Genomic DNA, 15,494 nt, shown 5'->3' with positions numbered 1-15,494 from the left:
ATTTTTTCATTAATGGGAATGGCTAGTAGTGGTAAATAGAATAGTTGTGAAGATTGATTTACCATTGAGGTGTGCATTGTACATCTAGGTCAGGGTTTTTTCTTTTCACAAGGCATGAATCAGACAACTTTCTACCCATAACAGACCGTGGCATGAATTATATTTTTGAGTGTTTGTAAATGATGTCTTGGCAAATTTAAAAAATAACAAGCGACCCGAAACGCTTTGCAGCCATCCTAGAATAAACAATAATGGTAGTACATCAGTTATCATAACAAGCTATCCATTCAGTCGTGTTCAATTATTAGTTCCCTACGTTTTCAATGGTAACGTTTGCTGTTAGAAATGGCTACCACTTCAGTGCTCTGAACATTCAGAAATGAAAGCCAGCAGTCAGCCAGGGTATTTCTCATGCCACAATTACTTGTACCTTTTCCATTCATCATTTGCATTGCAGTTATTTTCAGTGGCATGGTTTGATTACTAGTAAGATAGTGGGAATTTCTGTGGAGTCAAAGATGCATTACAAGAGTAGAATTGCATTCCTTTTTATATTGTATGTCTTTATTTAACTATATTGTTCTGAAAGTAACAATCCACACATCCAGTTCAGAATGAAAACTGTATGATTGATTACCTGTCACTGCAATTTCCAAATTACTTGTTATTATGAACATGGCTGAATTTATCAGATAGCATCTCCATGGTCCATCAAAGAGATATGAATTTAAAATGATCTCGTAAAACACAATGCAAATATTACATTTAGTCTCTGATATGCGAGCCAATGCTGTCATTTTGAAGCGGATAGTGTCTTATGAGAAGATGAGCTGTGAAATTTATATTTGAGCATATGTACATTTAGATTGGTCATTACTGTGGGGTAACTATGTTTACAAGGAAGTGTATGCTCCAGTCTGGGATTGATGCAAGGAAAAATGCGGAATGGCTGTACTCGTGTTTCACAGGTGATGTAGCTTTGTTTTTAGGAGATGGAAGTGTGCAGGGTCATGTTGTTTTTGAAAGCTATTTGGAAGGGGGAGGGGTTGGAGATAGGAAACACTGTAGACTGATGGTGAGAAGATGCTATGAATAAGCTATGAAAAGGCTGAATGCTGCTCTGAAAACATAAAATTGCAATTGTAGGATCGGAACCTCTGAATTTACAATTTGTCACGGAACTGTTAAAATTTTTCATCATATTTTCCTAAGCTTTCCTTCACTGTAAAACACAAAGCACATTTCGAAAATTGTACACAACTTGCAGCTTCCGGGAAGTAGCTCTTTACATAACAGAACACCACCATGATGATCTTGTTTATTATGTTCTGATTAATTTCTGTTCTGTATGAGATGCAACAATTTTCCTTCTGCAGCTATGTTACAACTTTCAGAAATGCTGTGATAGCTTGTATATGTCAGGAAAAAGTGTTTTTATATTTCAAGTAACAAAGTCCGTCTGACATGGTAAAAAATGTTGTGATGTTCCCAGGTATCAATGAATTCCATCAAATGTTACAGTGGTCCTGGATGTTTACACCTTCTTAGAGACAAAGTAAGAACATCAGTCGGCAAAGAAACCAAAATTTAAGAAATGTACACCATTATTAACCTATGAATAGGTAGAATACCTTGGTGATTATTTGATGCATGCATCTTCCAGATGAAGGCATCTGACAGCTCTTTTGAAAAGAATAATAGTGGCTTGTATTAATTACCGAGGCTTGTGTTCTGAAAGAGACAGGGGCTGTTCCACTTCACATTATCAGCATAGTATATCTGTTCAATACTGTTTTATGATACGAATTTAATGTTAGGGTGAACACCAGGTGTTTTCATGTTAAGTTCATTCGATTCACTTATTGTCTTCTCATCGTTATCGATCTCACAGGAATAGCATCTTTCTGTAATTTCCATATCAAAGAAAATTGAATTTTCCACAACAATTGGAGCATCTATCATCACAAAGTGTACAGGAAACCTATTATCATATTCCGAACAGTGTCATATTGTAAGAACCAACAGAGACGTGTCATCATGCATGATTAGGTAGTTAACATCTTATGCTATGGTAGACAGAGTTTGGGAGGGAGATAGAAAGAGAAAGACAAAGAAAGAGAGACAGGAAGTAGCTGGTGTATCATGCATGACAAGAAAGCCTTTCAAATTGTGTGTGACATGTTGTTTCTAAATACAAGGAACATTGTAGGGACAATAGCAACAACTTTTGACAATAATATTATCATCATTTTGTTCTAAAAACAAAGACGTGTTGGTATTCTTCTCCCTAAAATATGTTGAAATATAAAATATGAGCTCTGTTCCAAGACACTGCTTTCATACATGTATATAACATGCAAAGTTATCGTTGAAAAATGAATTGTCTGGACTTCAATTCAGCCACTCACAATAATATCAAACATAACAGATGTTGAAACTGTATTGACAAGTTGAGGGCTAGGTCATTTATCATGATTTGGGAAACAGAACAAGATGCATTTTACAAACAGAACAAAAACAAAAGAAAAATGCATCAAAATATTCATTTTATTTGGCTACATGCGTTTGAAAAGTGGACATGTCAGTGGATGTGTGAGTATGCCAACTATGAAAGAAACCAGTGTTTAGCAGATTGAGTCATGGAGGCGTGAATCACTAATTACTTATACCATCATGATACTCAGGCCCAATTCATTCTGTACAAATTACATCACATAACAAGTGTAATTTCATCAAGGTAAGAGATGGCATACTTTTCATGTGTTGTCAACACAGAGGTGTATGCTTTGTCCATCTTGTGAAATAGATAGTCACCAACAGACAGTCACCAATGGATAGTCAGTGAAAGTTTGGTCCATGATCAGATACTGATATGACAGAAAGAAGGATGAAAACAAACTACAATTTTCTTGGAAGAAATCTTACTATCTGTTGAGAAATGCTGCAATAACACTGACATTATTCTCCAAATGACTGCAGTGGCTACAATTAACATAGAAGTCTTACTATTAGGTTCTGTGGAATATTAGAAAGGATGATATATTATACTGTAGTGTGGAGACATGCTAGTAATATCCAACAGACAAGAACACAACTGATCCATAACATGTTACCAGGCTACCAGTCTCCTTATAACTGAGTAATCTAGTGCTTGTTTGTCAAATTGCTCACTATTAAATTTATTTTCTCCTTTCTCTAGACACTAACCTAGCTATGTATATGATATTAAAACCTCATAAAGTTTATCAAAGTGTCCTCTAGAATCTGTAAGCTTTCAGGTCCAAAATGAATTTTTGTGTCAGTCACAACAGTAAGGAAAATTTCCTCTTAGTTTTGATGAAACTCTGATTATAGGGTGAACGTTTTGGCATTATAAACATTCACTAGCCGTCCATCAAAACAGCTGCAGCCACAGTAATAGCCATAAAGGTATACTTGTATATTTTCACATGTTTTTTTTTAATTCATTTTACTGAATAATTCAGACCACGTCTCCTACAGCTCTTCACTGCCAGACATCATGGCACCTGTGTATCATAAATAAATATAGTACAAAATTCAAACAAGTGCACAATTCTGTGTAAAGTGCACTGGTTTCTTAATAATCAATATGCTTAGACAAATAGAAATTGAAGTCAAAGAAATGTTCTGACAGAGTTCAGCAGTACAGTGCAGCATCATTAATCAGGAGGGAATTTTTCTACGCCAGGTGGTGCCAATAATTGTATAATTTTCAATTGTCTTAGTGAAGTGAACTGGAAATAATTACCATAGATAAAGAACCATTGAGAACACTTTATGATATCTGAATTTTCCAGGTGAACTGCCTGCTGAAATGTCTGCCAATGGTGTCCAGCTACGCCCAAAAACGCCTCAAAGTCCCTTTTCCAGTCGGTCTTCCGCTAGCACAAGTACAGGGAGTTACCACAGCGGCTCATCGGGGAGAAGTACACCTCGCAGTAAACTGTCGCTGGAAATCTTAGCCCGGCTCCATGAGTTGGATAATGAAAGGTGAGTACAGTACCGATAGATCCGTTTATATCTCTTGCCAGTGTTAAATTGCTTATAAAAATATCACCAGTGTTATTTTATTGGCAAGAAACAGATCTCTATGGAAATTTCAAAATATAAGTTATCAGCTTTCATGTTAAATTTTTCATCAGAACCAACATGATCAGGTTATTGTCTGGAAACGTAAAGAATAGCAGTCTAGTCATATAGGTTGATGGATGACAGCTGAGTGGGTTGGTTAATAACTGAGTAGGTTGGCTAATTTCAAAGAAGTGATGAGTAACAAGCAGGTATTGTTAGGGAATCTTCATCAGAAGAATTTACCAGAAACGTTTCAGGAAGTGGTAATGGGTCAAAGGTCATAGCAAGCATTTGAAATACACACCTGTCATGATGTCATCATGTCAGTTCCCATGAGCCTTTGTTTTCTGCTTTCCATAAAATATAACTTTAAAGCATTTTCAAAAATGTTTGTGTGTACCAACTGAATAAAGATTGACATGAGCATTTTATTAAAATCGGTATGATATGCAACAGAATATAAACAAAGGTTGATTTGAAAGACGTGACGTACTTATGGAATCATATGATTCTCTTGTCCCATATGCTTCAAAATGTGTCTGGAGGTGAAAGGATGGTTAACATTAGAAATTAAAAGTGTGATATTCTGTAGATGTCGATTTTGAATATTTCTGTTGTGATATGTGTGGTGTTTTTCTGTCAGCTTTAGCTGTGCTATCAGAACTATTTTTTAAAATGGCATGATTGTGATAAAAGTACACATCGACCATAGTACATAATTTACATGAGAAGTGAATACAGAGATGCAAGCCTTGACATGAGTGTTATATCTCTAGTAAAGTCAACCTTGACAAGCTTTTATTGTCCCTTCTGCATCATCAGTGTAGGTATTAAAGATGTAATTTCTTTGATTTACTGAATAGTTGAATTTTGCACATGAATAAACATGACCTTCGCTGGTAATTTATTCAGGGTCAGCCTATTTGACCAATAATATTAAAATTGCAGAAATTGCTTATGTGAAGACAGAAGGTCAAGTTCAAACTTCAAAACGGTTTAATTCTATGTGGAAATCCAAACAAGGTGTCTCAGATGTTGTAAACCCTTTTTCGTACAAACTGGTGTTCTTTGAAAAAAACTCCTATTCAGGGTTTGATTTCAAGGAAATTCCGTGTTCAGACTCCAAGGTAGAGAATCAGATTTCAAGAATTTCAAATGATATTGTGGTACTGTAATGAGAGTCCTGTACACCTGTTTTTGTTCATGGTCATGGGTAAACTTTCAAATTTAACCAACTACTTCAACATGACCGCTATGACATTGGAATGTCAATTTCACAAAGCTATGGAAGAAGGCTTTCAAAACCATGCTGCTTCAACTGACATGAGTACTCGTTTCATCATATCAACTTTAACACCAATAATTGAAGACCAAGAAACACATACACAGTGTGTCCATATAATATCAAAGATACCAAATACATGTCTCTTTCTGAAAACATCACTTTCAGCTTTTATTCAACTTTCAAAAGCAAAATGTTCTTTCAGAAATATGGGCAACATCTGTTCGATAAATTCAATGTTGTTTAAGATAGGACAATACTAATAGTCATTGTATGATGTATATTATCTACAACATTTACACCTTTTAGCATAGTTTCCCATGTCCATATATCAGCACATCCTTTTATCATTCAGTGGAATTCATCAGATAAGTTCAGTTTGAATATTCACTGATGGAATTATTGTCAAGAGAGTGTACCAGCTGGAGAATTGAAATTGGAGAATTCTGATGTTATTCTTAATTCATCCTCAAAAGCGTGTTCAGGGTTGGAGGTTACATACTCCTTTGTTGTGTGGTTCTGTCCCAGTTAGATTTATTGAACAGCAAAAAAATTACTACCAGTCAAAGTGAGATCTTGATAATTATTTTTGCAATGGTATGTTGATATCTGAGTATGAGGAGATGGTTGTTGAGTGTTTCTTTAATGAATTACTCTATTTTTTTCGGTTTCATGCTTGAATGTTTTTTTCTATCAGTTGAAACTTCAAAGAAAACTTTGTGGGAATGCACAAAATGATTGCAGAATGTAATTATTTTATACTGTAAATGTTCTAAAAATGTAAAATGGAATCACTTACAATGAAATTGAACCCTCAGTCGGAATTACCTACTTCAGTGAATATATTCGACCCTGCATCATTTTAAATGCAATTTTTATTGTTCAATTTTTGTGATACTTATTTGGTGGTACATGCACCATATTGTAAATTTACTAAATACTGTATGTAGGCAATGCCGAATGATGCTGTTCTAATATTTAGGTAACTTGACCTCACAGTCTGACACAAACAAAAGAGAGTGAGAAATGTAACATCCTAGCAGTGCCATCTGTAATAATGTCATGATGTTTAGTGTTGCACCATTGGCCCACTACTGTTCTTATCTGTGAACTCACTGAAAATCAACCAATCAGTCACTGTCTACGACCTTATCTCTGAATAATTTAATGGATTCAGAAGTCAGTAGTGAGATAACAAAGAGGTGTGTTAAATACAAAACAATGTTTATCTCCAAAACATAATACTCAGTGGTCAGGATATAACAGAAAATATCAATATGATAGATAGGTGGAATGTACCATTTGAACATGGGAGACATGATGTTGCCATGGTGAAATCAGAACAGGCAGCCATATTGGATAATTTAAATATCATACCTGAGATGATCAAGTGTCTATGAGAAGGAAAATATCAGCAATGGTGTAAATGTAGGTGTTATATTGAAGTGACTGTAGGGTGAGTTACCTATTTTGCTATATGAATGTGAATTAATGTTGGTCCTTAAATATTTTTGGGAGTTGATTTGATGGATTTTTGCAGCATCAATATGTAGGTCATCAGTGTGTGTTAAATGGGTGTAGAATGTCAGTTTTGTGGAGAGGAACTCAATGAAGCAGTACTTCATTGGACTGAGTAATTACACAGAACCAAGGTGTTTCAAGCTAGAACTGAAAAAAAAATTGTTATCAGTATGATTTTGTGGTATTTGTGGATGAACTTTTGTAGCGAGGGCCAAATTATCTGCCTCTGGATGTAACATTTGAAACGTTATTGATGCCTTTGATGAACACTATGTGTGGAAATCTATTTGCATGCAAAATGCCAAGAACTGATCATGGCAACTCGAGAGATTTTTGTTTGACTTGGATTTGTCTTCAGCACCATTTTTCATGCAGTATCATACATAAATCATGCAGGGATTGACCAGTGATCTATGTAAGTAATCCCTCTATCCTCAGGTATCTGTGATACTTGAAAAAAAACCAACAAAATTACAACACAAAAGCATGTATCTTTCATTTACATCTGTAACTAAATGCTATGATGCTAATAATAGCCTCTGATAATTTAATAAAAAGTGGACAATTGTAGCATGAGTACAGTAATCACTCTGTGCAAGGCCAGTCTCTATATACTGGTGATGAAATGGAGATGTTTCTATGGAAACTTCACAAATAATATCCTTATTACCTTGGCCTTACTAAAGCATTGTCTGATACAAAATGAAGTAGATATTGCAAGGTTAGTTGTCAAATAACATTGACCTGTGGTCTCTTTTTGTGCCATGTGGTCAACATTTAAATTTAAATATTTATACAAGATATCATCCCATATGTGGATATATGAATTGGGTCCTGCTTCTGCATTCACCGAATAATCTAGCTGGAGTAATCGTCGAGAGTTTCATCCAGATCAATTTCAGTTAACCCATTTCCGTCAATTCAAAATAATATGGATATGAGGAAGGCAGAAGGGTGCACTGAGCCATCAAATTTTTGATAGATTTCAAACTGGAGGGGAATTAGAATTCATCACTGTGGTCTTTCGGTATTGACAACTCTTATGTCTGGCAGCATTGATGACTGTTCTAGTCTGTAATATTAACCTTAAAAGAACTAGAATTTTCAATGGAATTATTTTAGATTTTGTCTCGCTAAGCAAAGAAGATATCAGTTTCATGATGAGTGTCAATCTTAAATTATTCATTTGTATGATCTGCTGGCTGAGAGTGAACTGTGTACAACAGACTTCATGAAATTGTCCATTCTTGTATTACAAGGATAGGAACAGGCAACATTTTCATCCAGACAGCTATTGACAGACTTTGGTGATGCAGTCAATGTAATATTGATCTGTCAAAATGAAAAATAGCTTTTTAATAACCGCCAGTCTTGCATCAATAATTTAGTACAAGTCTGCCGTTCACTGCAGTGTTCTGCTGTCAAAATTTGACTGTTTTCATAATTTTTCTAGGGTTTTTCAAGGAATGAGGAAATTGTTGGGAAAGGTTATGAAAGAAAATGACTAAAATAGCTCCATTATATGCATGAATATGTGTCCATAAATGTGGTATAGGTCATAATTCAATGGTTTTTGAGTTGGTGACAGTCATGTCTATCAAACCGTGCAAATTTGCCACTCATCTGTGTTTGCTAATGGTTGTACTTGCTTCAAATGCAAATTTTAAAGTGTCCAATTACCATGAGTTGATGGTGAGAAATAATTCATGGTCAAAACCATTGACTTGGTGGATGCCTGCCAGTTAAAATTATTGCTTCTTTTATGCATTCTGACATTGTGTCAAATTGACATTTGGATACAACAAGGAATATTCTAATTCTTGTATTCATTGGTTATGCACATATTCCTAACATAAAACTGTCATGTTTTCATAATTTTTTTTGCTCTATAGTAAAAGATACTGATTTAAATTCTAATTCTTGTATTCATTGGTTATGCACATATTCCTAACATAAAACTGTCATGTTTTCATAATTTTTTCTGCTCTATAGTAAAAGATACTGAATTAAAATTTTACCCCAAAATACATTGATATATTTTTACAAAGATGTGTGAAAGTTTTACAATAAATGAAATATTTGGCAAAAGGGAAAGCTGAATGAGGATTTAGTGTACCCTTGCGATATTTGGATGTTAAATTTATGGAAATAACTCCAGTAAGTGTGGCAGCTGTCTCATGTTAGCAAACATTATATGGAACCCCTGTGGAAAAGCTGGTCATATTAAACTTTAATCCTTCTTCTGAAAACTATAAAATTTGACACAACTCATTGTTTATTGCCAATGTTCCTAAAGAAATAAAGTACTGATATTAAGAATGTTGTATTTGTGTATACCAGTGTCTGTATATATTATTCTGGTACATGTAGTTTGTCAACATTGTTATGCTACGATCTTTTTACTTCCTCTACTGGTATCTTCTCCAGAACCTTGTGAAAATCAAAGAGAGTGAAGCTAACTCACAATCTGTTTCATTTATGATGTAGAAATATTTGATATTTACTTCATCCATATCACAGTTTGTATCTATGTGTTGGCAGTGTTGTCTTTGAAATGGGACAAGTGTAGAGACTGGTAGCTGATTTATTCAAGGAACTGCGAGGGTTGATGATTTCAGTTGATGTTTAACACATATTTGTAGATATTAAGATGGAGCTGTCTTTGATCAAATCAATCTTTTCTTTATAAAGGAAACCACAAATTATACATTCACAATCGAGATTTAAAGTTAGGTTTTTTCATGTGTCATCACAAATCATTTTTGTCTGAACAATTTTGGTCATCATCTAAACTGATGCTGTTTATGTAATTTTGAATAGAACCATTACAGTTGCCAAAATATTTACATCGTTGTATGTAAAAGTCATCACCGTTTTAGAACATCATGTCAGTTCCATGTAAGGGCCATCCCACATGTACCGTGCAATATTTGTTGTTACTAACATAAAAATTCTGTTTGTGCAACTCTGATCATGTACATGTACTTGTTGACTTTGCAAGACATGTGTCATAAGACATTTATGTCAAAACAAACTAGTGAAATTTGCATGTTACCATAAACAGGTGACTTCTGTGATGATTGTCAAGAGATCATGGTGTTTCATTGGTTGTATCATTTCCACCATTGTCGTTTCCAAGTATCGCTTATCAAGTGGTTAGCTTTCAAGCACAGCGGCACATCATTAATAAAATACCAGAAATTTTTAATGATGGACATACCAGGTAATTTCTGTCTGGTCAATTTAGTTGCATATTAATAATCACATTAAAATTTTAATGGAAATGACTGTGCAATCAATGACGTCAACCTTGATTGCAGTTAAGCTGTAATCATTGAGAGCAATCAATCAGAAATTTTCATGGCCATAATTAAACTTTAATGTGAAATTAAAAATTACAGACACTATTGTCTTCCACAGTGTGTGATTAAGTCTGATAAAGCCATTGTCTGCAAGGTGACATGTCATAAATCTTCATCGATGAAGTCAGAATTTTTTTATTTACTATTTTCATCTTGATTATGACTAACAGAGATATATGATTTATTGACTCATAAGTATTTGGTGAAACTTTTTTAAATTGGGTTCTTCAAGTTAACTTTTATGCCAAAGATTGAGTCATGTTATCATAGATGTGCACGCTGAAAGAATGGCCGCTCATTATTTCAATATGATAATTATGATTGTCCTCTGCAGTTCACCATAGGTCTCTTAAAACGTCATATCTGAAACCTGTCATAGTTTTACGATGGCAGTTTTACTGATAAAATGAATGTCCTATTTTATAATTGGCCAGTATTCGGTATGCATATTTTAAAGAATGATACAATTCTTTATATATGTATTCATACCTGTAAGTGAACCATTTGTGGTTGATAAAATGAAAATACATACCCTTGGAATTTATTAGTTTTATCCTAACACAGTGGTTTTATGCAGTCATAGTACAGTAAATAATTTTACTGTAGTTTCATCTTAACACAGGTTTTATGCAGTCATAGTACAGTAAATAATTTTACTGTAGTTTCATCTTAACACAGGTTTTATGCAGTCACAGTATGCGATAATTTTACTAACAGAATTTTATAGAAGTAGAGGAATCATAATTATCAAAGGTATCAACTTTTAATCAACATTGTTATTTTGATATATTTACACTAATACTTTTGTTATCATTGATAAATTTTGGGTTGTAATTGTACATAAGTTGTATCCTTTGACATTTGACTATTTCAAATATGTTACAGTCAAACATTACCTGCACAATTTATTTTTTTATTATGTACTAAAACTCAGGTACTGTATTGGCACCGCTGTTTGTAAGATTGCAAATGTCAATTCAGGAGTTTGGAAAAGAAACAAAATTACAATATTTCACCAACCATGGCTACGTCAGGATGTTAGCATTTGCTCGGTTGATATTTAATCTAAATTCATGAGTTTGTTTTGAAGAAGTCCATGTACACTGATCAAAATCAGTAGATTAAAATATTAATTTCTGTTAAGTATCAATATTTTCAAGTAGCCATGAATACATGTCAACATTAGCATCAGTAGAAACAATAGTGTAATTTAAAGGTTTCTTGCTCATCAGTTATCTGAATTCTTTAACTTTGGGGCCCTTTTGAATGAAATATTACAACATTTCCAATTAAAATAAAAAATGACTTGTGTTTTTGAGATTATCTTAATAAATAGACATATGAAATATTAAATACCTGGTAGTCTGGTCATTATTAACGATTGTGAAATTGTCATCCAAAATGTTTTATGATTTTAATTTATTCATAGGATGATATAGAATCACACAAATCAATATTGTATGAAATGCTAATTATTCTTCTGTTTCAAATGGTTTGACTTCTTCATCCTTCATTGGAATGGCAAGCAGGTGTTTAAACTCTGCGTGAGATGATGTACATGTCAGTATTAGCACCCATGGGATGCCACTGTGTTCCATTGTCATGTGGGGGCAATTTAAGGTTTTTTAAGCTGAGCTTAAGAGTCAGGGGCTTGTCATCAGTTCTCCTACTAGTCTCAAGGTAATCTCTAAACTGACAATAAGGTAGAATTTTCCGGTAAGTGTCTTTTGCATTATGTCATGGACTTAGGTATGTAGCCATGTGATTAGAAATATGGCTGTCTAGGGTTGGTGAAACACTAGATGTGAAATGAGACAAATGACAGAAGTACGGGAACAGAGACAGCAAAACCTGAGCTGCCCCAGTTTCACATGATATATTACTTCTTGTTTAAACATGACATGCTGAAAAACGGAGCATAGGTAGATAGTGTGTTGTAATAGTTTAGACAATAATACCTCATGTCATACGATAAGTTTGTGTTTTCCCTATTTTATCACAAACTCATGGTCCTAAAATCAAATATCAGTTTTTTATTGCTTAATGTAAAATATTTTGTGATATATTGCGCTTGAATGCATTTTACTTAATCTAACATGTCTGTCACGTTATATTACATTTGTGCAGCAATAGTATGCCATTACATCAGATTTATGAAATGACATTTTATTTATTGATATTCTTGATTCATGTTGTGCATATTGGTTTGTCATCATAAATATTAGTAAGAATATCACGGCAAAATGATGATACGTTCTCAGGATATGCCAATTATACGGCAATATTTTATGAAAGTAGGGTATAGTACAATTTGATTTTAGCTTTTCTAGTCATCTGCTGGGTATTTTCAAATGAATATGTGGTTGATTTTGAGATTTGAAGTCAGTTTAGTATTGTAGTCTGCCATATAGCAACTCATCGTTCCAGCCGTATTTGTCATTATCCAGTTATCTCTTTTCATATTTGTACTGCCCTATTTCTTTCATAAGACATCTTATGATTGAATTTACAACAATCTCAAGTACACAAGCATGATCAGAATGTTGACACTTCTTGATACATTTATCAAAACCAGAAAAATTTAAATTGACAGTGCAGGATTATCTTTGTTTTGTTGAAAGTGATCTGAAACTTGACAAGTTTTTTTTTGCAACGGATTATGAACTTTGACCTATGTACAGAAGAATAGAAGTAAAAGATTAAAAGTAGGGAAAAAGGAAATCTAAATAAATAAAATTAGATATTGACCCTGATTAAAAATTGACAATTTCTCATATTTAGATTTAAGTGATGTCTGCCGTGTTTAATTAGATGGCTTTGAAGCTAATGAAACTTGGCATTCCCACAGTAGCAAATGTATAGTGTTAAGACGATAGAGATTTGACGAAATTTGACATAATTTTTTTCTTGTTCACAGGTTATTAATTCTGCGAGATGTTGAGGCGGAAGAGAAAGAAAAGGAATGGTACTACACACAGATGCAATCCCTGACTCAGAAAATCGATAGTCTGCCAATAACAGAAACTGTAAGTCCTAAATGTTCAACCTGCTTCAAAGATGCAACCTCAAAGTACCATGTCAGCCTGTAGCAGGATTGATGTCATGAAGATGAGCATTAGCGATCCTATTGATTGTATTTCTCTCTTGCTTTGGTTTCCTTTAAATGTCAAAGATCAGAAACCATCTTCTAAATGTCATGTCCTTTTGAAAGGTGTATGCTCTAGAAAATATTTATTTCTTTGTTTTGTGTTGCCTCCAGATTAAAATTAACCATACCTGTAGCATGATTACCTACATACATGTGATCTTTCAAAACAGTATCCTACCTGGTGCTTTTTTCATCTTTCTTCAAATAATTAGTGTAAAAGCTAGTGTGTCATATAACACAGCTAACACAGCTGTTTTGAGCAAGTTGTTCAAGTTGCTCAAGTTTGACTTGTTGTTCTGTGATATGCTCAGCTGTTGGCTTTGTAAAGGAAAGTAAGTAGTCTTTTTGTACTGCTAGTTGTAATCATGACAGAAAAAAAAATTATTGCAGACTGTTTCCAGGAAGAATATCTATGTATGTAATTGTTTCGTTAATGATCTATTTATCCCTGCAAATGTGCTGGCATAATAAACAGTTATACATAATAACATCGTTATAAATTACTGACAACATCTTTTCTTTCATAAGGCTTGACACCTCAGTACTGTTGAACATTGCAAAATACCTTGAGAAAATTCATCTATGTACCCACGTCCACCCATCCCACCAACTGTTTTTGGAGAGTGACTCATGGATAATGAACTTTTCTCCCACACATCCAACTTTTCCGATCAGCCACTACGGCAATATCCAATTGTTATTGATACAAAGAGAAAAACCCTAAGGAGAAACAGCACAAAAAATCAAATGCTACCTTTTGTCTGGCAACCTGTCAATTGTGAAGATATAAAAAAGTACAGCCTTTTTATTTGCTGTAATTTAGGAAAGAGCTGTCCATTAATTTGATGGAAGTGTAAAATTGAATGCAGTAACTTTGACTTCACAAACAGACATGACTGCAATGTCTTGTATAATCAATAATATTCAGGGGAATAGTCTTTTTAAGGTGGTTAATTCAACATTTCCAACAAAAATTTGCTGTTGTGTTAGATTGAATGGCATGTTTTAAATGAGTAAATTAAACAAAAAAAGGCTGAAATGTGATTGAATGATGAAAACCAATAAAAAGTCACACATCAACTACAGTAAGTCAGGGCTTTGATTTTACCCTCAGGAGCAAAATAAGTTATTGACTGCTCATGTGTTTTGTGCATTTATTTGTCCAGTGTGCTGTTTGTACAATTGGCAAATTTACTGACTGAACATAGTACAGCCTGTATTAATGGATCGAAACCATCCCATTCATTGTATTGCCATTAAAATTACACACTGCTGTCTCATCCATATGTTAGTATAATTTAATATAGTTGACATTTTCCCATTCCTTCAATATTGGTGATAATATTGAAAGAGAAACTTGGATGAACACTGGTTTTGTATGATCAGTTTATGTACAAGGCCAAGATTTTCAATGTGTTGGTCCATGTGGTGTTTTAAATCATACAAAGGATACACCTGTTTCAGATGATGTTGTCCGAAGTCCAGCCAGTGATTTGTCACATAAGGATTAAATTAGATTTGCTGTACAGTTTAACACTTATTGGAGTTTTATTTAGTACTAAACCCTGATTATGGGTCACCCTATGAACCCCGTTGCCCCTAGAAACTGGATTAACAGGGTTAGGGATTCTTGGTTTCAAGAGCATGCAGGTGCCTCACATAAAACGGCCGTTTGCACACATGTGAATTGTGTTGCATGATTACGTTGCTGAGAGATGTGAAAGTTGCCGAGAATTTGACAACTTGTCCAGTATTGGGCTGGTAATTATTGATGCCGTTATCAGCTGTGTTCAAAATTTAAAACAGGAAACAGATGAACGTTGTAGGTTTCACATGTGCATGGATGTTGGAAAGCACAGTGAAATATGCATCTTTCATTTTCTTTCTAACCATAGTATTCACTGCAAAACGACATGACAAGAAGACAGCTAGAGTATGAGGCCAAACAGCTTAGAGAGGCCATGCAACAGAGGCTTGGTGCAATTGCTGACATGCAGGCCAGATATGAAACTAGGATCCATAGGGTGAGACTTCTGGAAAAAGAAATGCTTCGTCTGCAGCAACACTACGATGAAATGGGAAGAGAGGT

The 15,494-nt window shown here is 34.2% G+C and overlaps 1 protein-coding gene across 9 annotated transcripts in view; it reads left to right on the top strand.

The window, feature by feature from the left end:
* The window catches only part of LOC139117497 (adenomatous polyposis coli protein-like), a 90,882-nt gene that overhangs the window by 52,635 nt on the left and 22,753 nt on the right, over positions 1-15,494 (top strand). For 8 of the 9 annotated variants that reach the window (XM_070680654.1, XM_070680658.1, XM_070680656.1 and 5 more), the window contains exons 3-5: positions 3,819-4,011; positions 13,175-13,283; positions 15,301-15,492. In XM_070680654.1, the coding sequence (XP_070536755.1) occupies positions 3,819-4,011; positions 13,175-13,283; positions 15,301-15,492 (494 nt within the window). Of the gene's footprint in view, positions 1-3,818; positions 4,012-6,737; positions 6,831-13,174; positions 13,284-15,300; positions 15,493-15,494 lie in introns of those variants that run through there. The other variant, XM_070680659.1, reaches the window with a different exon arrangement.

Source organism: Ptychodera flava, chromosome 18 (genome assembly GCF_041260155.1).
Source record: "Ptychodera flava strain L36383 chromosome 18, AS_Pfla_20210202, whole genome shotgun sequence".
NCBI lineage: Eukaryota > Metazoa > Hemichordata > Enteropneusta > Ptychoderidae > Ptychodera > Ptychodera flava.
This window is presented reverse-complemented; position numbering and strand designations above follow the sequence as displayed.